This window comes from Diabrotica undecimpunctata, chromosome 4 (assembly GCF_040954645.1).
Source record: "Diabrotica undecimpunctata isolate CICGRU chromosome 4, icDiaUnde3, whole genome shotgun sequence".
Lineage (NCBI taxonomy): Eukaryota > Metazoa > Arthropoda > Insecta > Coleoptera > Chrysomelidae > Diabrotica > Diabrotica undecimpunctata.
Genome location: NC_092806.1, coordinates 23,599,020 through 23,623,447, shown reverse-complemented (window position 1 = coordinate 23,623,447; position 24,428 = coordinate 23,599,020). Strand labels below are relative to the sequence as shown.

Here is a 24,428-nt window from a genome sequence, read left to right as displayed (position 1 = left end):
TGAAAATTTCGTGAAAATTAAAAGTGAATATTTTGTTTGAAATTTGAATTATTTCGATTAAGGGTGACTTGCTGTTTAAAAAGAAATTAATATGTGGCTAGAAATTATGCACCGTTTTGCCGGAAAATCAAAAAAACTGTAGACCATTGGATTTTTATCAAATTTGGTTAATTGCTTTAATTAAATAGTGATCACTATCTATGTTTTCTCCTCTAAAAGACCTAATACCTAATAAGTTAGAGCAGTGTCTTGTATAGATGATTATATGATCTATTTGGTTAATCGTTTCATTATAATTTCAAGTACCTTATGTATATTTTTATGGGGAAATCGTGTCCCAGCTATTACCATGTTCTTAGACATCGCAAACTTTATGATCCTGAGACCGTTGTCATTAGAGTCTACGTGTAGCCTCTCTTTTCCGATGGTGGGCGAATATAAATTCTCTCTTCCGACGTTGGCATTAAAGTCTCCTGCTATTATTTTGATGTCATTTTTTGACCAATCATCGCATTCTGGGTCTAGTGCCTCATAGAATATGTCTTTTTCATCATCCTCTTTTTCTTCCATTGCAGCATGGATGCTAATAATGCTGATATTAGCGAACTTCCCTTTAAGTCTTATTCGACATATCCTATGATCAATAAGCTTTGAAATCAATTACACTATGTTTGACCTTGCTGCTTACAAAAAATTCGGTACCAAATTCGTGTCGGGTAGGATGTCCATTGTAGCAAATATTGCAGTTATTTTTTTCCAGGATGCCTGAGCTAGTCCACCACATTTCCTGTAAAGCAATGATATCTGCTTTGGTTTTATTTATTTCTTCTATGAGCAGAGCCGTGGATTGAGGCTGATAAAGGCTTCTTACGTTCCACGTGCAAATTTTTAAATCATTATCCTTATTTCGTTTGCGAGTTCGTCGTAGATTAGACGTCCGGTTTCTTTCTTTGTAGCTCTATTACAAAAGGTTTTTTTACTTTACTCATTATTGTTAAAATACCATATTTTTGTAAGTATGTAGATGACTACAAAAATGTCAGTATCTTCAACATAATGTTTCCCATCATACTTATCCATAGTGTCTCGAAATGTAGCTTAATCGGGGACATCACATTCTGCAGAAGTATTATTTTAAAAAATAAATAAAACAACAATATCTTTATATTTTATATATTTATCCCATATCAAACAATACACCATTTTATTTTGCTATTGCCATTAATACAGTACATCGCATTTTTAAATTCTTACATAAATAATCATACAAATACTGCTCAGTGAAAAATCCTAAACTGTTCAATATTGTCATGCTGCAACAGTTGGTTGGTATGATAGTCACTTAGTGCCTAAAAATATAAGTAAGGTGAAAAACAATCGCGTTTTCACTGAAAAAGTAATAATAAAAAAAAAACAAAACAAATGTTTACAACTCTAAATCATCAGAGGAATATCTCTAAAAATATTATTACCTTAGAGTCGTCAAATTTTTATCCCTCAGTAGATTTACTGAAATTCACTACCAATGCCATAAAATCGACTCTAACGCTAATTCCATCTTTTTCTTTACTTGCAGTGACACTATCGTAACATTATAAGTCAGTGAGTTAAATTATTTTTCATATAACGAAATAAACAAATGGAAAGCTATAAATCAATTTAAATATAGTAGATCAAAGACCAGGTATGAAATTACATAGAAGTTTGTCCAGTAAGTTCATAGAATTAGCTACAAACTTATTTGCAAGATTACAAATTTACCAGAACTCCGAGAATTCCCTTCTTTTTCGTCATTTACCATTTTGTCTATGCTACTATGAATTTATTACAGAGAGAAAGGAAAATTAAGTGTGGGGTTTGGGCTGTTGATAGGGCACATCCAACCAAAGAAACATTTTACCATCTACTCTACAAACAAACAATAATAATTTTTGGATCCATCTTCCATGAAATATGTAAATCCACTGATTGAGCCAACGTCCAAGAAACCAAGAGGAACGGTAAAGGCGAAAGAGACTATAACCAATATTTTCTAGCATATAGGAGTGAATCATAGCACGATCAGGTGTAGGGATACTTGTCCATAAAAAAATTAAAGACAACATAAATAACTGCCGTTATATCTCCGAAAGAATAATACATATGAACATCACAATGGACTACTAAAAATTAAATGTCATATCTATCTATAGCCTCGAGGACTGCAAACCTCAGGAGGAAGGAGAGGCATTCTACGAACAATTGCAAACCATCCTGGATGAAGTACCTCATGAAGAACCCTTAATTCTTATGGGTGGCTTTCATGCACGAATTAGGAATGAAATAGTTCCAGGAATAAAACAAAGATTTAATGAAAACTATGTCAACACAAATGGAGAACTCATGGCTAATCTTTTGTGTTTTTAACGAACGAAGCATCAATAATACATTTTTCGACCATAAGCTCCAGTATAAATATACATTTGAAAACCCCAGGGGGTACAAATCTATGATTGATTTTATAGGCACTAATAGAAAAATCCACCCAACTCAGATTCTAGATATCCGAACTTTAAACTGAGAAGACACAGGGGGTGAACACAAACTAGTACTAACAAAAATAAGAATAAGAAGAACCAAAATATTTTCTACAGGAAATCACCGAGGAAAAATTCAATGTAGAATCACTGTGGAACGACTCTACAAGAGAAATGTACCAAAGGAGGCTAGCACAGAAGATACAGCTGAAAAAAATAGACGACATCGAAGACATAAACGCGAGCTGGGAGAAAATTAAAAACAACATTGAAGAAGCAGCAACAGAAGCTCTAGGAAAACGCAAAGTCATATTGAGCAAAAGAAACATAACAATACACCATGGTTCAGAAAAGAAATAAAAGAGAAATGTAAAAAGAAACGAGAGGCCTATACGAAGTACAAAACATCAAATACTCCAGAATCCCGAGACACCTATAGAAGAATACGAAATGAAACAAAGCAGTTGGTAAGAAAAACAAAAAGTGAACACTGGGAACAGTTTACAAAAAGGATGGAAAGCGACTTATACGATACACAAAAACAAATATGGAAATTCATAAGAAACCAACGGAAAGAAATGGCAGAATTGAAGGAATACAATAACATACCAGCAAACGAATGGGAAAGATACCTGGCGGAACGGTTAAGAAAAAGAATAATCAACACAATAACGTACCTGAACTAAGACATGAAATAGAAATCAGTTTTCAGGAAGTAGAGATAGTCATAAACTCACTTAAAAATAGAAGGTCACCAGGACCAGACGGAATAACCAACGAGCTTCTAAAACACGGAGGAGAAAGTATAACCCTAGAGATGACAACACTTATACAAAAACTAATATTGTACTACAAGATACCAGACGCATGAAGAAACAGCATAATGATACCAATGTTCAACAAAGGAGATAAGGAAGATCCCAACAATTATAGAGGTATAAATCTACTGAACACCGCACTTAAGCTTACCACAAAAGTCCTAACCAACAAAATCAGTAAACTAACAACTTTATCAGATGAACAACAAGTATTCAGATCCGGAAGATCCTGCGTAGACGCCGTATTTGTACTAAGACAAATCACAGAAAAGGCCATCGAGTACAATAAACCAGCATATCTATGTTTTATAGACCTGGCAAAGGCTTTCGATCGAATCCAAGTCGAAGACGTCTTACATCTACTGTATAAAAGAAACATACCAATCAATATTATATAAACCATCGAAAACATCTACTTACATAATCGAATACGGGCAAAGATAAATGGAAAACTAACACAGTGTATACCAGTACAAAGCGGAGTCAGACAGGGTGACTCGTTAAGCCCACTTCTCTTTAATATAATAATGGATGAAATAATACAAGCAGTACGTAAAGCTCATGGTTACACAAAGAAATTCAAATATTATGTTATGCAGACGACGTCGCATTAATCGCCGAGACAGAAGACGAACTCCAAAGATTAACACATATCTTCAATACAACAGCCAAGAAAAAGAATATGATAATATCAGCAGAAAAAACCAAATATATGACGCTGCGTGCCATAGTCAATGCGCCATACTATGTATCCAACGAGGTGATTCAACACGACATCCCCCTAGAATCCGTGAAAGAAGGCATACAACGTTTCAGTGCTAAATACTGTGAACGAGTGCTAGTGCATCCTAACGCGTTTGCTCGACAAATAAATGTGCGGAATGTCTTTGAAATGCGTAGACTAAAACGGCAATTGCCGTCCGACTTGTCCAACTGAACATAATATGTGTATTCAACTAATAAAATTTTAATTTTAGAATAATTGTAAAGAGGTTACTCACTGGAGTAACTCTCTACATGTCTGCATTTTTTTTACCATACCAAATGCTTAATGCCCAAAGGGCAGATTGTTGTACTCAATGGAGTTAATAAAAAAAATATTGAAGAAGAAACAGGCTTTAAAGCCTACATACAAGAAGGAAGAAAGAAGAGGAAGAGCTAACGTCTTTTGCCGGTAAATGCGAGTTACAGCATTTAATTTCAGGCTGAAGCAGTGCGTTCCGTTGCTAGCCGGCTCAGACAAGTGTGCGCGTACCTTTATAGGACAAGAAAAATACAAGGAATCGGAAACCGATAAAGACTGGATTAAGTAATAATGAAATAATATAAAAAATAGAATAAAAATGATTTTTTAATATTTATCTGGCTTACCTTAAAATATTTTACAGTCTTAACTCTCAACTCTAATGTAGCGTTTTCGTCACATATCATTAAAGTGTTGGGATGTTGTTGGAATGCTGATACCGTCCACATATGGTTAATGCCTTCTTCTATGGCTTTGTATAAGGCGAATGCCTTTTGGGAACCTGTAATAAGGATCATTACCTACAAACAGAACGAGAAAGTGTACAGTTTTAGCTTTAAGACAAACATCAAACAATAAATTAAATAAACAACAAAAATAATATACAGTAGGGACTGTGTAAATTATTACACAGACGTATTTAATATGAGAACATAGTTACGGGTATGATTATGTATGAAACTTTAAATCTAAAAATTTAGACTTCCGCGGTGGTTGAGCTTCTTCTTGTGGTCTTCTGAATCCTTTATAGAAGGTTGGCTACAATTTCGGCAAATCGTTGTGGATTTTGAGAGATCCTTAAAAAAAGATTGTGAATTTAAACCAGTTCAGACATTTTTGAGCCATGCACATTGTCTTCATCCCGGAACTCTTCTTTCTTCGATCTTACGCTTCATTATTATTATAAAAATTTGTCTTTCATCCTTCTGCGTTAAAGTCCATGTTTCCGCCTCATATGTGAGGACCGGCCTCAGCAGTGTTTTGTTTATAATAATTTTAGTTTTTCTTTGGATATTTCTTGAGAGGAATTGTTTTTGGAGATCATAGTATGCCGTATTTGTCAGGTTTATTTGTCTTTTAACTTCTTCTCTTCTACAAGGTATGTGAAGCTCTCAACACGTTTAAAGACAGGACTTTCAAAGACTATCTCCAGTTCCTCATTTGCTATAGAATCCTAATAGTAACCAACATGTACTTTTGGTTTTGTCTTCGTTGATGACGCTGATTCCGTCTGCGCGAACGAGATGCGCGTACTTCTTTTTTTCAAGCAGAGTGGGCATTCTGATTGTTTATTATTCTGTGCCCTGGCTATGCATTCACTTATGTCAACATCATCATCATCATCATCATTGGCTTTTACAACTCTTCGTGAGTTTTTGCCGCGTTTACTATTGCCTTCCATTGATTCCGATCCTGTGCTATTATTTCCCATGGCCCTTTCCGGTACCGCCATTCCGGCCAGGGTCATGTAACTTGTAACTTGTAGCTTCTTGATTGCTATAATAAAGATTCTGCATGAACTTCTTGTTTAATATATATATATATATATATATATATATATATATATATATATATATATATATATATATACATATATATATATATGACCAAAGGAATCAAAACAATGACAGAACAAGTAACTGACTAATCTTAACTATTATTACTTTCGGTTTTATGCATCAATGCTTTTTCCACACTTTCTTCTACTCAATGTTAAAAAAAATGCATGAAAATTTGTTAGTTCAGGATTTTTATCAGTACCTTATCAATTTCTCGATAAGTTGATGTATTTTTTTTTAATTCTGAATGATATTAAACATAGAATTCGACGATAATGTGTCATATCTGCTTCCTCTTTCCGGTATGTTGCTTTATAAAATTATTTAAAATCCTTTGTATTGGTAACAATACCTAAAAAGATTATGTGGTTTAAAGCACCAAATTTGTGACCCTTGGACAGTAGTAGATTACACCTATGTACTTCATTTAAAATATATTGGATGATACCATCTTCAATACCATCTATTTTAATTAAATAATCGAGATAAAAATATTGTTTATGTACAAAAGAACAAAAATCTAGACCTGTTATATTTAATAATAATAAAATAAATATACTCACAATTTAATCAGTCATTGATAAGCAGTTTATTGATCTTTGAAATACCTATAATTTGTTGACAATTTTGTAAGTTTTGAGACGTATATCAACCTCTTGGCGAGAAAAGAGAGGGATATAAAAATTATATTATACCTCCTCGTTAGTATTTATACTGAAAAATGTGAAGAGACGACACATGTATCCTTATATGTATTTTATGTATCCTTTTATTGTATTATTTATTATTATTATTAATACGAGGAAAATAAGAATACCATACATAAAAGGATTATCAGAAAAACTTAAAAGGATAGGAGATAAATTCAACATTTCAACAACATTCTAAACAACAAACACATTGAGATCTATTTTATCTAAAACTAAACCTAACAATGAACAAGAAAGAACAAAGAACTGTATTTATAAAATACCTTGTGAATGCGATCAGTTTTATTTAGGTGAAACATCAAGGCCATTAAATGTTGGCCTTAAGAATAATTGAACATCAATCTTCTATTAAAAAAGAGAATTTGATAGATCTCAAATATGCAAACAAGCGTGGGAAAATGAACATAGGGTTCAATGGAACGATTCAAGTATAGCCCTAAAAGAAACGGATGGTAAAAACACAAGCGGCTCTAATTATGCTAAATGAGACCAATTGTGTCGCAAATTCCTCGGCAGAATCTGGTTACCCATATTAAAAGAGGAAGTTAATAAAAAGAAAATACCACTCTTAGTAAGTCTACTATTTGAGTAAGTAAGAAGGTACAAATATGGCTATGCTACTAATATGGGCTTGCAATATGGGCTAGCGTGGTGCTACAAATATGAGCTAGCCCATATTTGTGTGGTGCTACAAATATGAGCTAGCCCATATCTGTATCAGTTTAGTCTACAGAGTTTTTTTATTTTCAGAATGCCTAGAAAAAGTATTGTAAGTCCAAAACAACGAAAGTCCTGGGATCCAGATAGCATGAAATCTGCTATTCAAGCTGTGAGAGATAAAACGATGGGTACATTAAAAGCAAGTAAAACTTATGTCCCGAGATCGACAGTACAACGGTTAGCAAAAATGACTGAACTGAGTCCAGATGAAGCAGTACTTAAGAAACTGGGAAGAGGAACTATTCTTGGCCCAGATTTAGAAAAATGTTTGGTGGGCTATATCCTTCAAATGGAAGCGAAATTTTATGGTTTAACGTGGACTGATATCAAACGAAAGGCATTTAATCTGGCTGAATCAAATGGATTAAATCATCCCTTTATGCAGTTAAAAAAAGCTGGTAGAGGTTGGCTAGATTTGTTCTTGGCGCGTCATAAAAATACATTGGCTTTAACTGGAATGTCTTTTGGACGGGCAGCTAGCTTTAACAAAGAGAATGTTCAAATATTTTTTGATCATCTGGAAAAAGCATATGATAACTACAATTTTTCCAGTAATTAGGTTTACAACGTAGATGATCAGGCCTAACCATTCTGCAAAATAAAATTGCAGCAATAGTGGGGCACAAAGGAAAAAAATAAATCGCATCGCTGACTTCGGTTGAGAGAGGATCATTGATCACTTTAATTGCATGTATGAGTGCTGGAGGGAATTTTATTCCACCCATGTTAATCTTCCCAAGAAAGAATAGTGGTTGAGTGCAGTCTAAATTACTTACACAGTGGTTTAAACACTTCATAGCTACCGTTAAGCCCTCTAAAGAGTTTCCTGTACTTCTTATATTGGATGGACACTACAGCCATACTCGCAATTTAGATGTGATCAATCTGGCAAGGGAGAATAACATAGTTATAATTTCATTACCTCCACATTCAACCCACAAACTGCAACCGCTAGACAAAATTTTCATGGGAACCAAGGCATACTATAGCGAAGAAATCAGGCAATGGTTACGTCATAATAACCGCGCCCTCTCTCAGTACGATATTGGAGAACTTTTTGGCAAAGCATACCTTAAAAGCCAAACTGGAGAAATTGCTGTAAATGGATTCCGCGCCACTGGAATTTATCCATTGATTAAGACTGTGTTCTCAAATGCAGATTTTATTGCAGCAGAAATTGAGAGTAACAACCACAGCCATGTACAACCGCAAGTTATTGAACCTGCTATCCTACCAAAAACACCAGAAGCCAGCAACATCAGTGAACCAGATCCTTCGGGTTTGCAGAAGTTTGTCAGTCCGCAAGCTATTGAATCTGATATCCTACCAAAAATACCAGAAGCCAGCAACATTAGTGAACCAGGTCCTTCTGGTTTGCAGAAGTTTGTAAGTCCATTTGAAATATCGCCAGTGCCGTCGATCAGGAAAAAATCTACAAATCGTGGTAGAAAATCATCGAAATCAACGGTAATAACTTCTTCACCTTACAAGGAAGCATTAGACCAGCAAAACAGCAAAAAGAAATTAAATATACAAGCAGTAAAACGACACATTACGGCTTAGTCCACAAAGGAGGTGACTAAGAAAAAAATTAAAAACAAGTCAGAGAGGCAGCATAAAAAGGAAATCGAAAGTTCTTCTGACAACGATAGTGAGCAGGAATTTCAACCAGCTGATGAAGATATGGATTTGGAAGAGATTCCTGGTGTAACGGATCCGGAAAATACGGATGTAAATTGTATTTTCTGTGAAGAAAAATTTTGTGAGGATTATCGAGGTGAAAAATGGATTCAGTGCCTTATGTGCAACTTGTGGGCATATATAGATTGTTCTGGTGCAGAAAGAGACGAATATGTGTGTGAATATTGTACATAAAAAATTATAAAATAAAAATAAAAATATTTTTACTAGTAGCCCATATTTATATCACCTTCTTTTCTTTCCGACAAAAATATCTTACTAGGCAGAAAAGATATCAGCAATAAACAAAATGGTAGCCCATATTTGTACCTTCTCCTCTATCTTATACACATCTTTTATATTTTTTTCCTTTGTTGCGAGTTATGCCGATATATATACATATATATATATATATATATATATATATATATATATATATATATATATATATATATATATATATATATATATATATATATATATATATATATATATATATATACGGGTGTATTATCTTCTTTCTAAGTGCCCAAAAGTTATTTTTAATTAGTCTATGTTGAAAGTCGTCGATTATTTTTAATGACAAACATAAAACATAATTGCTTACCTCTTTAGCATCCATAACAGTTCCTACTCCAACGGTAAGTGCCTGCTTTGGTACCTTCTCTATATCGTTATCAAAGAATCGAGCATTAGCAACTAATGTATCTTGAGCCAAGGTTTTTACTCTCGTCCGAGAAACTAACGACGAACCTGGTTCGTTAAATGCTATGTGGCCATCAGGTCCTATTCCTGAGAAGAAAAAAATTGAAATATGTTACATTTCATATACAGACAGTACATTTCATTCAATTCAATACAATTTATTCAATTGCAAAAAACCGAGAAACTCGTCATATTTGGTTTTCAGGGGACAATTACTAGGTAAAAATCAACCACCTGTCAATTATTCTCTGCGTAAACAAATCCTCTTGCCAAATATTTCGTTTAAAATTTTAAACAAAAAAATAGTGGGAGCTCAGTGGCTAGGTACTGGCTTACTAAGCTGGACGACTCGGATTGGATCTTGGCAAAGTTTTTCAATTTCTAATTTAAATCAGCCATCATAGTGCTTCGGAGGGCACGTATAAAACCACGTAATAAACCAAGTGGTAAGGACGTAAGACCGGCTATAACAAACGGCTTCCGAAAAAAAATAAGAAGATAAAAAATAAGCAGAAAAATAATGTTATCAAATGTTGGAAAATGTCTTGTATATGTTTTACTTCAACCATCCCCAAAGAAAAAAATGTTAGTGGAGTTAGATAGGGGGAGCAATCATAAACTTGTAAGTAATTATATAAATGTAGCTCTTATGTACCTTATACAGATATGCGCAGCATATAGGTCGACGTACGTGAACAAGATACCCGGTTTTATTGACTTTTTTGTGGTTAGGAATATAAACTCTAATTATTTGAAAATATAAGAAGCATGGAATATGAATTCAGATCATTCTCCTGCCCTTCTGACAATCAGTGATGAAGTAACAGAAGGCAATTTAACTTAGAAACACACATATTGTATTTATAGATTTTGAAAAAACGTTTGACCGGTTCGATGGGCACACTATTTGAAATAAAATCCAAGGAAAAAAGAAGATATCCAATAATTAAAGTACACACATAAACATAAATACATACACACGTGAGCTACAGGGCCCATCTACTCACTATATCTAGTGTGTAAGGATTACAATATGAAAATATCAACAAAAAAGATGAAATGCAACACAAACTTAAACTCTGGAATGAAGAAAATGATGTGTTGCACAAGTTCTTTAGAAGAATTTGTTTCATAGTAACTACACTTTGTATCTACTTGTTTCTGTTTGACCTGTCCAATGTCAAAAAGCGACCACGAGGCTCACCGCTGAGTAATAACTGAAAATTGTTTGGTAATGATACCAAAATATATAGTAAATATTACACGCTAGTGGAAGACTTTTGGAAAATTCATTGTAAAATAGCAAATAGTCATAAAGCGACATAATATAATACTACACTTCTAGGAGCTACATTTTATGCAAACAAGGTTAAAAGTTGTATATGATACATGAATCTTAATGATCAATGATCAAATGATCAATCATTGTGCTCTGTACCATAATATATTGACAACTTATTATTAAAAACTTAGACTGCGAATTAGGTGATTGGATGAAGTTGAGATTAAGTGGTATTAAAAATCAGAAGATGGTAACAAATCACCAGAAACCGAAAAGAATATCAAGCCAAAGATGACGATAATAATGATTTTTAAACACGATTTTTAAAACCGATTGTATTATATGGCAGGAGTTCCAAAGTCATATCCATACTATCTTGTCTGCTGTATGAGCCACAGATGGAACTGGGCCAGAGCTTTTTAGATTATTTATATTAAAGAATCTCTTTTACCAGCTACTTCAAAATTTTAGGTATGATGTCATTATAAACAGAACAGAAAGAGAAATTTAGAAAAATTGGCACCAACAAGATAAATATTTTACATGTTTCAGGATAATTGTCAATGCTGTTAGATACCAGATGAAAACTGCACATCAAATGAAACACTGAAGACATTCTGAGACAGACTGCCTATGTATAGCCAGATGCCAGCTGGATATCAACTATGCCAGATAGCTTACGTTAATATATAGCAAAAAAACCTAGCAAATATGGTATCAATTGATTTTTTTATTAGTTGATAGTCATTTTTTAAACATCTTTGATGAACCAAGATTAAATATTCCCTTTTCATATATTATTATTTTATGTAGGCAACACATGGTTAAAGGACTTCCTTTTTTGTTTTTCTTGCTAAGGTGGTTGAACTTTTTGTCAGATGGCTTTTATTAAAACTTCAATATATTCAAAGACTTATGTACATATTGCAAATATTTTGGAAATCACACTCTCAAAATATACAAAAGCAAATTATATCGCTCTAACATTAGGGAATCATATCTTGAATAGGCATTTATTAAAATGAAATCAAATAAAATTGAAAATTTGAGAAGAATCAAGTGTTTAAGATACCAATTCTCACCTTGTAATTTTTTATAAATAAAAATATCAAACCTCCAACAAATAATTCTATTCCTCCTGCTTCACGTATTTCCTTTTCGAATTTTTGACATTCCCCAGCAAGGTCTGCAGCATTGCCATCCAATAAATGAACATTATTAGGTTCTATATCTATATGTTTAAAAAAATTATTCCACATGTAATAATGATAGCTTTCAGTGTGTTCTTTTGGTAAATTAACATATTCATCCATATTAAAGGTTTTTACATATTTGAATGACACTTTCCCTTGCTTCTGAAATTCAATCAGCTTTTTGTACATTCCTAGTGGGGTGCTTCCTACAAAATAAAAGAAAAAAAAAATAAACTGCCCTAAATTATATTTTAAAATGCATTTTTTGTTCATAGTAATAGTTGTCCTAGTATTTACTTTTAAATAACTATAAATATCTATGTTACCTATCCCAATCTGTTCTTGGACTTGTCAATTATTCTAATTTTTCATTTTTCATATGATGTGTAATGCCTATTCTTTTCATATTGGTTTCTTGAGTTGACTTAGGTGAAAATAGGATACTTATATAGACATAGTTTAGCTAAGGAAATTTCATAAAACAGATAGTTTTGTTTTTTATTACCACATATGTTAATGCATGATTAAGTATTAAGAAACAGAAATAAAATATTAACAAACTCTCTCCCCTATGGCACTACATCCCAAGTTGGTCCCTGGCCTCCTCCAGCATCTGCTTTCAAGCATCCTTTACTTGGCTGCTCTCCTTCAGTCATCTACCCTCAATATCTTTTTAGCATCAGTTCTCACTTCGTCTATTCACCTCTTCTTTGGTCTTCCTACTTTCCGAAGTCCCACTATAGTTCCACTAAGTGTTCTACTCTATTAACAAACTAACAACAGGAAAAACCAAGTGATTGGTTGTATGCCACAGTTTAAAAAATTTAAAATGAAGTAAAAAACTTCTAGTATAAAATGGTATAAAAATAAAATTATTTTTATAAACAATTAAAATTATCAAAAGGAAAGTTTTATGAGATCATCATCAGCGAAAAAGTAGTTAGCAATTGAAACTAGCCACTTGAAAAGGTGTATTAACCTTTAGATTACATATTAAAGGTATTAAAATTAAAGCGACATGATATCGATGTCCAAAGATTTCACTTTAAAAGATGTCCTAGGGAAGAAGCCAACCAACTCCAAAGTCAAAGTATTAACAGACCTAGAAAGTTTAAATTATTTTCCAAGGATACTTTACATTGCGTAAATTTTTAATTTTTTCGTCTTAATAAATTAAATAAAATAAAAATATGTGTATTGAACATTACCTGTTGGGAGTCCGAGAACAAAATATTTTTCCGGAGATGGATTAAATTCTTGTAATCTTTTCATTATATATGTGGCTGCCCATTCAGCAACCTCTTCAACTTTGTCCAAAATAATTAATCTCATATTTACACGGTTTATTATTTAACCCTCACACAAAGAACTGTAATTTGAACTGAACTAGCGCACACACCTTTTTTCAAATACCCAAATCCAATCTCTTAACTGTAACACTGTTTACTGATTATTTACGGTAATTATTTGATATGGGATGTAGATAACGATATGTTTTTAATCTATTTTAAAAAATTTCAATAAATATTGTTAAACAGTTATGTAAAGACATTAAAAATAAAATGTTACAAGGTGAATGCTGGCAATGCAGTTCGGCGCGTTCACCGTCTGTTGATATTTTTGTGACACCAATATACAAACAAAAGTCAAAACATCTGACCATAACCTCATTTCCGAAATCTGCACAGTCAAAATAATAGAATACCTGTTTATTTTGTATACGAGGGGTATAGTAAACGAATTATTTATTATTCAGAAATGTATTTTTCAATTCAATCTATCCAAAATTCTATTTAAATTAATTCTGATATCATATCCGCAAATAATATTTTTAATAGGTAAAAACCAATTTACTGAATAATGTGAATAAATAGAAATAAGGAAGTGGTGTAGGCGTAGGGCGTAGTCATGGTTTTCCCTTTAACGTTTTAGTTTACCATACTCTTTTGGCTAATTTCTTGTCATCCGCATCTACAAATCCGCTTAATTTCACTTGATTCAGATATACCTATCGTTTTATATCGTAATTTAATCCATAATCTAATTTACTTTGCACATATTCTTTCCATACCTATACCTACTTAATTTCAGTTTTCAATTTGGAATTGCATCAGTTGTATGTGTATGTTCTGAAAATCCACAACTATTAAATTATTACATCAACATCTTTGAGCATGAAAGCTACGGACATAGCGTATTTAAATTCGACCTGAGAAGGAATAACACAAACGCAGATACATTTGTAAATTTTAGAAAAGTTTTACGTGCACATTAGAAAAGTTCTCAATTTTTTTTCTTGTTTTAATTGTGCTACTGCTCAAATTGAGAATTGGTCGCCTCAAACATTAGCGGTGCTGCTTTGTTCGCTTCCAAGTTCTGACGTTCAAGTTTTACATATACATAATATCACATTACGCTCTCATCTTTTCAGTGGTTTCCATTTTGATCATCTGTACTAAATTTACTATCTATATTTTACGCAATCTATCGTCATTCAACTTAACTACATGACCATTGATGTCTCTGGAGCCTAGCGAATTCTGAAATATATATTTTTTTCAAAGAAAAAGGGAAAATTCCCAGTGGTCAGCTGTATACCATAGTTTAAAAATCTTACAAAGAACAAGAAGTATAGCCTTCTGATGTTTGATGGTATAAGAGCAGATCAATTGTCTATGTTTTTGTATTAATGGCATCATATTAATTGTTTTCGGTGAGAATACAACACGCCATTAGAATCATGGTCATTACAAACTAATTATTTTCGTACCTCGTACCTATAATGATAACAAGGCTTTGTGGTTGTTTAGTAGTTATTCTGACTTCACAGTTTAATGTTCATCGAAAATGGAAATTCAAAAGTTAAGCCAAGGGATCAGCTTAGACGTTCGTGCAAAACAAATTATTTTAAATGTATTTAATTATCATCTAAATTTAAAGAGTGGTGAAAGTGTTAGAAGTTTAATCGATAAAGTAAGTGCTGTGACGCAAATAGGTTCTATTACTATTTCTAAAATACGCAAAGAAGCTGCGGAAGGAGGACTAAGTCTACTAAGGAGTAAAAAAAACAAGAAAAGTACCAAAAGTAGAATAAACAGTAGAAAGTTTACTTTCTGCACACGTAAAAGTAGTTCATATGCGGCTCCGCGTCATCGTACATAGTTTTTTCTTTAAACATTTACCGCCGACATTGAACAAAGTTTTTACACTGGTTCAAATAGACAAAGATTTAGCATGACATACAAAGACAATACTAAATTAAATAAACTTTGTTTTTTTTTGGAAACAAGGAGTAAATTCGACCATGATGGAATGGACTTTGGCCATGGAACGACCAGGATGGATTTTGAAATGAAGGCATCAATATTTGCGTGAGATAAAAAATCGTTCCCAAGGATACACCGTCGTTTATTTGGATAAAACTTGGGTGAATGTCGGACATAGTGTTTCCAAAGAATGGAAGGATCTCTTAGTGACTTCCGCCAGGGATGCGTTTGTTAAGGGGTTTTCAACAGGCCTAAAACAGCCGTCACAACAAGTTCCCTGATTTTTTATAGTGCATGCGGGTAGTGAATTGGGCTTTGTAAAATATGCTGCTTTTTGGTTTTTAGCTAAAAAACTTAGCAGACTATCATGATGAGATGGATGGTCCTATATTTGATCATCGGTTTAAGGAAAAAGCTGCTTCCTAATCTTCCAGAGAAAACTATTTAATAAAAATCAATTTAAGATATGGTTGCTGGAGAAACATATCTTTTTTAAAGAAGATTATTTAAAATTAGAGCTTATGGAAGTCACGTTCACGGTCACACATTCAAAGAGGAATACTTAAAATATAAAATCGACGAGATATGCAAAGAGAAAAATTTTGCCGTTCTGAGACTACCTCTATACCATCGTGAATTGAATCCAATTAAAAAGGTATGGAGTCAAGTCAAAAGATATATTGCCTCACACAACACAGAGTTTAAGTCCGTCACAATGGAACAATTAATAAGAAATGCATTTGGTCTAGTAACAATGGACAACTGGAAAAACTATTGTAAACTTGCTATTAAGGAAAAGCAAAAATTTTGGGTTATTGACGGGTTGATGAACGATATTGATCCTATGGTAATAAATGTGACGGTTGACAGAGATAGCGATGATAGCGATAGCGATGACAGTAATAGTAATAGTAACAGTAATAGAGAAAATATAATAATGTTAATATGCAATGAGTTAATTATGTGATAGTGTGAAAATTGGCGGACACAAAGTGCCAAATCTGAAAAGTATGTAAGTGATAGTCCAGTCAAAAGTGAAAATTAGGTAATAGTGCGAAAAATTTCAAATAATGTAACATCTTTTTAAGGGGAATGCACGTTATATATAAAGAAACATTTTTATGTAAACAGTAGTTGTTATTATTTACATGCAAATGAAATATAAGTTGCACTTGTTTTTTATCTTTTAGTTAAATCTTATCTAAAGCGTTAATAAACATGTAATGTTAAACAATGGTAAAATTTAACTATTTTTATCAGACTTATAATAATTACATTTATAACAAATTATTCTGTATTCTTAACTATACGTATCCGTTTATTAATGAAATTAAGTTAGCTACACCTACACAGTGCTGAATACGGCTTGCCTAAGAGTTTAGGCAACACTGAATCTGCATAAGTCAAACGCTCCGTTCTTAACGTGAAATAAAGTGAAGAAGAAGAGTAGCAAAAATTCAGAACTTCAATCGAGAAAAGTCAATTTTGCACAGATACATTATTCATAATAAGAAAAATAAAGGAGACATCCTTAGAATATCATAAGCCGACAAGTATGTGCCTTGAGATTTAATTAAAGCGTTTGACTTAGTCAACATTAAAATGCAATACAGTTATTATATGGCAGATGCACACAAGTGGACATGATCAAGTCGGTGGAAAACATACAAGGACAACAGAGTAATAATTGTAAAGCTAGAACGAAAGGGCGAAGTGATAGAAACTGAAAGAGGAGGGGCATATAGGTCTGTAGAGAAAGGTAAGAGGAATAAGAAGTTCCGTATCTTGGTCATTACGGCTTACATTTATACTGATGTGCATTTGCCTCATAATTTTAACAGTTAGGAGGAAACTATGTTCTATCTCTTCATCACATCTCTTCATATGCCGCAAGTCCAGAGGCTGGTCAGTTTTTTGAAGTGGGTTTTCCAAACTCACGTTACTTCCGTTGTTCACTAATTAATTATTCTTCTTGATTTCTATATATTTATTTGCATTTCAATGTACAGTAAAGAAAGTTTCCAATTTTGGGAATTTTTAAATAGAAAATCAACATTATTATATATAATGGGCCACGAACATACAAGAATGACCGTGAACCAAAACAACAGTATACTATTTGGGTTAACAAAAGATATGTAACGAAAGAGTAAAAACAAGTTTTTTTTATTGCATAATAAATATTCCTGGCTTAGCCAATTAGCCAGGAAAACAAATTGATTGCTGTTTTTTTTAATGAATAATAAGTTGTAATAATTAGACATGTAGCAATAATTTTCGATCAAAATATGTCACAGCATATTAATTTTGATGAATTCTGTTGAATTTCTGTCAGTTCTAGGTGAATGCGGGAATATTTTGATACAAATTCTAAAATTCCAGCTCTGGCATCAAATGATTATCCTGATTCTCAAAAACAACAAAATGTAATAAGATATTTCATAACACAAACTGGTTTATAATGTAAACAAATTAGATCTTTTATTTGCGGCTCTTCTAAAAACTGAGTTCTCGGGACATTTTAATAAGCGGTTTGAAAGAATTTACAGAATACTCCTCGTATTAATTGGTTACATAGATGGATTTCATTCCAAATCGATGACGTACTTTAGGTTTTTCCATTTCAGCTTTCACTTACGGGTTATTTTCTTATAATCTGCTAATCGCTTTGCTTCGTTACAGAATAAGTTTTTATGTAAAATTTACTTCTTTCCTACAAAGTAGAACATAATTAAGGAAACTAAAAAATCCAGGGCCTGGATACCTATATATAATTATATGGAAATAAACATATTAATATTTGCAAAAAATGCAGATTTATAGCATGTCACCGAAAGAATCAGGTTAAACATACAGAGTTTATATGAGCAGAGTGAAGCAATCGTGAAATTTGAAAATTTAGAAAATATGTATTCATTACGGTGTAATATCAGACAGAGCACTACTTACGTATTATCCACAAGGTTATTTAACTTATAACGAATATAATGAGACTGGTTTTAGATGAGTTCTAGGCGGAGTTAGGGTGTCTAATCTACGCTTTGCCGACAACACAGTGTTTGTCTATTAGAACAGCAGATCATGGAGAAGAATTTATCCATTTGGGAGGTGATGTTGAAGGAGAATTGTTTGAATACTTTGTACAAATACATCAGTTCTTAAAGAGAATAACAGGCGTTCCTCTAGCTTCGTATTTATAAGGATATTAATTTTGTTTAGTCGTTTCACCCATGCCGACTATATGGAGAAGTTAATGGTTCAGGAAAAAATTGATTGAAAGAGAAGTAGACGATTACCACCTAGATGGACAGACATGGTGGAGAAACTATTTAATACAAATTTCGTTAGTGCAGTACGAGTAACCCAGAATACAGAAAAATTGAGAGTCGGCGTCAACAGTGCAATAATAATAACTCTATTACACCTTGGCTTAACTCAACAGTGTTTAGTATTAATACATACTCATAACTGATTGTCATGAACTGGTCTTTTTTCTCAGGAAACCACATGTTTATACCTAGGGCGTTTGTAGAAAGGCGACATTGAATCCTCCCATAGTAACAACAAGTTCTGCGGAAGCTGCCCTAAGGTACGTCCAAGATGAACGCTTATTTTCGGAGTCAGAAGGCGCCGCTCCTCGCTGAGTCGCTATGCAAATAAATAATCCTTCGTATTTATGCGGGCCTGGCCAAAATGTACCAGAGCGCTGACAACGTGTGGGCTGCTGGTAGTCTGGCAGAGACGTTTAGTTTACTGGAATGCAGTGGCGCACCGAGGGGGGGGGTTTTTGGGGGTTAAACCCCCCCCCCCCCCCAGGACCCTATTCCGACACTATTACTTACACATTTTAAGGACTCAAAATGGAGGTAACACCATAACAAAAATTTTGGTGACCAACCAAACCCCCCCCCCCCAGAGGCAAATTCTAGGTGCGCTACTGCTGGAATGAACGTTTCATTCTGGTTTCAGGCACCTGGGCGCCGATAAGTGTTGATTTTTATTCGTTTTGAGCACAATTTTTAATTCAAGTCTATTTCTTTCCACTTTTTATTATTATAAGTTAAAAATATATATAATGTAAATATAAAACTACCAAAAAAGAGAGTTTACTTACCTTAACGTGACAACCAATCTCTTTTCTGACAGAATAGTTTTTTTTTTGGTAATTAGCTCAGTTCTTCGTAAGTCTTTGTTCAATTTTTAACAAAATAAAATAAAATGTGTGCGGATTCATTCTGAAATATCTGAAAATCGGTTTACGTCTGGAAGTAATTGCGGTAAAAAAGGTGTTTGTACTCCACGTAAATATGTCTTAACTTATTAATTGCATGTGTTTCCCTTCTGATTAGTTGCAGCCTGCTCGTAAGTTCCATGCTACACTGATCAGTCAACGTTCTACACTGTTGGCGCGGAAAACCAGCGTTCATAATAGAAATATCCTACCCGCCGCGTCGTTCGGAGTCAGGCAGTCTTCGAGTCAGAGGATCTGAATCTGGCTGCCAGCTTTTACCAGCGTTCATCTTGGTCGTAATCTTAAGGTGCAATCTCTCTTATACGATTGTCGTATGAATCCGGCGCAAATAGTTCTAACAATGGACGCGCTGTGCCTTATGCGTCCGACGCGCGACGCAACGAATCACATGCGTCTGATGCATCGATTGCACATGATAGCAGTGCTGTGCAGCGACTGCATCCAACTCACAATATACTAAAAAATTGAGCGGTTGTAGATTACTGAGTCAATTAATTCTGAGTCTTCTTCTGGATCATCCCCTATTGTCTTGTTTCCATTTTATTTTTACGAGTCGGGATGGAATGCTGTCAGGCACTACAGTGCGCACATACCGTGCCAAGAATATAATCATCCAGCGTTCGCCAGCTCCTTGGAGCATCACTTATAAAACACTTTCCTCCCTGTGCCATGCATCATATGGACACGATTGTGTTACACTTTAGAAATGGGGTGTGCTGTAGTCGCGGAACAAATTTTACCGTATGGTAAGTTAGTTTATGGTGATTTTATGATATATTTTGTTGTTATGAAGCTGTTTTCTTGCATTATAATATAATTTAGGATGTTTTATGTCTAATCAACAAATCTTGTCCTAATGATATAGCAGCGGTCCCTACATCATAGCGGCACTCCTCAGTTGATAAGCGGGTGTTTATTTGGTTATAACTTATTTATGAATATGTTGATATACTTATTTATAAATATAAGGTCCAGTTGGCTCATTTCCAACAGTTGGCTTGAGTTGTCATCTAAGGAGCCATGAAGACCACTCCTACAGCGGCTCTGTTGGATTTACCTCCTCTACAACTTATTGTAGAGCACGAAGTTATGATGGAAGCCTATCGTCTTAACTGCTCTGGATATTGGATGGGAATGAATGGATGGATGGGCCATTGTGACTTTTGGATACAGGCTCTCAATTGTTCTTTTGTACTTTCTATGGTACAAGACAGAATGACCCCCCAATTCGACTCATTTTCCCGTACTTGACTAATTTTCCTCTCCTTGTCTCATTTTCCTGTCCGGGATGAGTGGATGGTACGAGAGACTGCATTGATCCGTTGAAGCTGGCTCACCTGGTTCAGGGATGGATCCAGAATGGATGAGAGGGCAGGTGCTGGACTATATGGTAGCCGAATAGGATTTGAATCTGGCCAGGCTCTCGGCTCTTATGCATCAGTCTTTCAGGCCGAGATCTTTGCGATCCTAGTATAGCTCAGGAGATAATAGATAGAGCTTGCTCAGGCTGGACTATCTCTATCTGCTCTGATATTCAAGTATCGCTAAGTATACTTATATATATATATATATAAATATATATATATATATATATATATATATATATATATATATATATATATATATATATATATTCAATTATAATGTTTAAATCTTTTATATATATTGCGACGACTTGGACCAGTAACTAATACATTGAAAAGCTGTTTTAATCTGCTTACTTTATAATGTTACCATTGTTATTACACCTTGACCGATAACCTCATTGTAATGAGTTTATTCTTACTTTCTTCTTCTTCTTACTTCAGGGGAGACATTATTTGTCATCGACACGTTGAGACATTTGTACCAAACTTTGTCCTTAAGTATCTCCATAATTAGTTTCCTCTCCTAAAATTTGGTCCCATGACCTTTTGAATATCCGGTTTATTGCCCCTGTGACGGTTCTTACATCTGGCTTCTTATTCGGTCTCATACGTGGAACTAATTGTCAGGTTTTAGTTTGTTAGTGTCTGCTGCCGGTTCAGATTTCTTTTCCAAGGAGGTGAGAATAGAGTTTCTTGTGTAGCCAGTGTAATTTTTCTTCTGACTTCTTTTCGACCCCGAAAATCATGTGTAGCCCTCTATCGATGGTCAGCTTGGAGACCAAAATTGCCCTACGCTTTACGTTTACCCTTTATTTTATTTGTTTTATTTACCACAAATACTACTGTCACTTTTATATCTACATTTTTGTTCCCTAGAAGGTGCGCTAGCACTCGTTTTAATTTAGGGAATTCTTCAACCTTAAAAACTTTCCACTGCTTTTTTCCCTTAACACGTCATTTTGAATATATATATACATATATATATATATATATATATATATATATATATATATATATATATATATATATATATATATATATGATAGTCAGTACTGAGGATATTTTCCCAGTACTGACTAGCTCAAAGTACTAGTTCCTGAATCGATATCGATAAATTAATAATATCGATAAGAGCATATCTTTTATGGGATCTTTTTGTTGACTGAAATTTTGATTTCCATTAGAGAAGTCTTGTAACTTATACCACCACAATATTTTGAAGAGCAAGTTACAGGTCTGCTCCTTTTTTGTGATTTTCTCATCAGGAGTATTTCAGGTAGACGCAATTCGCTTAGCATCCTTTTTAAGATTTGTTTTTCCTAGTAAGGAGAAATAGTTTGAACTTTTCGTGCTATAGCATCCTTACTATTATCAACACCCTGTGCCTGAAGATCCTCGTTTGAAATGTGGATAAATTAATATTGCCGAGATACTTCAAATGTCTCGTATCACCGGTAAGAGTGCTTGAATAGGTCCTTTCTCCGTTTAATTTTTATTACTATCTTAAATACTGATATTTTCTTGGTCTTCTGGCACCATTCTGCTCTCCTTAAGTCTCATCAGCACATAAAGATGAAATATCACAATTGGGTTATTATCATCTTCTGTGTAGATTTAAATTAAGAAATTCGTATTACTTTTTTTAGTTTGTTTAGTTTGATATTTATACGAAGCTTCCGATCTAATAGTAGAAATGTTTTCGAAATTTCTATATTCAAATGTGTGTCATATTATTGCCACTAAAATTTGTAAAACATATTATCACGAATATTCTGAACATTGAAACAAAAAGAGATATTTGATAATAAACTATATTTTTTCTTCAGTATTAATTAATTTATATTTAAATGTGGGATACGTGCGTAGCCTTAATAACTCTAACTCAGTCTGCAGCACAAGGATTTGGTTGTGATTTTTCTGGATAGTTTGCACCAATTCGCTTCTTCGATATATCCCCTCCATTCTAAAACAAATTAATATTGAGATATAAAATAATGGATGCTATTAAAATTATAAAATTATTAATAAATAAACATTTTTGCAAGTTCAAAATTGTCTTATGTTTGTTATTATGAAATAATATACTTTTATTCTTTTTAAGTTTTACTTGAAATCTTACATATATTACAATTTACAATGTGCTTAACCTATGTTCGTTAAGTGACCTGAAGTTGGTCATGGTCTTCTTGTTCTTGAAGCTGTCATAGTCATATGCTTAGAACATAAAAGTAGTTCCAAGGCCATATGAGAATCTTCCCCTTATACACTTTTTTAACAAAACTACAACTGAGAAACAAAAATAACTATTCTGACTATGCTCTAGGAATACATCTATGAAAGCTATGTCTAACTTATAACTAATCTTTATACCAAGCTGGTTTTACAACAGCTCTACCAGACCTTGTTGTAACTGTCTTACTATTAATACCTAAATTCAGGTTACTGTTACAATTCAAGTTACTAGACACAATTTTAGTTGAAACAGTTGGTTCATTTGAACAAATCTCAGGCTTAAAGTTATTATTGTTATTATTATTAATATTTAACCTTGTTTGTGACGAGCTAGGTTCAGACCTAATGAGTGGAGACATATATTCTTTCTGAATGGGAGAACATTCATTTGGTGATGGTCTTCTTGAAGCTGTCATAGTCATATGCTTAGAACATAAAAGTAGTTCCAAGGTCATATGAGACAAAAATAGTTTGAATGAATGTGTCTTGCTCGACTTAGTTATAAGATTTTTTTATAACTAAGCTATATAGCCGATGAACGTTTATGGATCATCCTGTGTGTACATACATAATTTAATCCTCAGCCTGTCCTGAATGTGCACATAAAATAATCAGGTTGCATGTAGAAAAGATATGTGTTATAATCATAAAAACCTTTAAGGTAATTATTGATAATTTTGTGAAATCGTTAACTTACAAATTCTTAAGAATAAATTTATTAGTCAATTAAATATAATCAACAAAAAAACCCCAATGATTTTCAAGCCTCTAATGACACCTGATAACAGTCGTAAAGCTTGATAGATTCATGTGTTATCAAACATATAAAACAGAGTTGGACTAAGGCTGAAGCGGAATAAAGTAAATTTCAAATGAAAGAATGAAACAGAAAATAGATGTGGTTCTTGACACTAAAATATCTTCAACCAAAAACTCCAAACTAGACTACAAACGGACAATCCAGATGGTTTCAATATTTTTGTTTTGTTGGTATTTTGTTATGTCGGACATTGTCAAAAGCGTTTTCAAAATCAATTGAACAGATATATACATTTTGATTTATATCTTTGCATCTCTGCATCTAAAAATTTTTTACGATTTTGC

The 24,428-nt window shown here is 33.4% G+C and overlaps 2 protein-coding genes across 3 annotated transcripts in view; both read right to left on the bottom strand.

The window, feature by feature from the left end:
- Positions 1-1,157: 1,157 nt before the first annotated feature.
- Oscillin (glucosamine-6-phosphate isomerase Oscillin) lies at positions 1,158-13,865 on the bottom strand. Of its 2 annotated transcripts, none has more exons than XM_072529124.1 (5): positions 13,416-13,863; positions 12,129-12,413; positions 9,635-9,819; positions 4,706-4,879; positions 1,158-1,349 (listed from the first exon to the last, which is right to left on the bottom strand). In XM_072529124.1, exons 1-5 carry the CDS (start codon positions 13,537-13,539, stop codon positions 1,278-1,280), a joined length of 840 nt encoding a protein of 279 aa, XP_072385225.1. In that variant the 5' UTR covers positions 13,540-13,863; the 3' UTR covers positions 1,158-1,277. The 2 variants fall into 2 exon arrangements, with proteins under 2 accessions (XP_072385225.1, XP_072385226.1); XM_072529125.1 differs by lacking the exon at positions 1,158-1,349 and adding an exon at positions 1,460-1,581 and having other exon boundaries at positions 13,416-13,865.
- Positions 13,866-22,887: 9,022 nt separating this feature from the next.
- Positions 22,888-24,428, bottom strand: part of LOC140439297 (cilia- and flagella-associated protein 43) — a 62,176-nt gene continuing 60,635 nt past the window's right edge. The window contains exon 20 of the mRNA XM_072529123.1: positions 22,888-23,055. Within this exon, the coding sequence (XP_072385224.1) occupies positions 22,902-23,055 (154 nt within the window). The 3' untranslated portion in view covers positions 22,888-22,901. The remainder of the gene's footprint in view (positions 23,056-24,428) is intronic.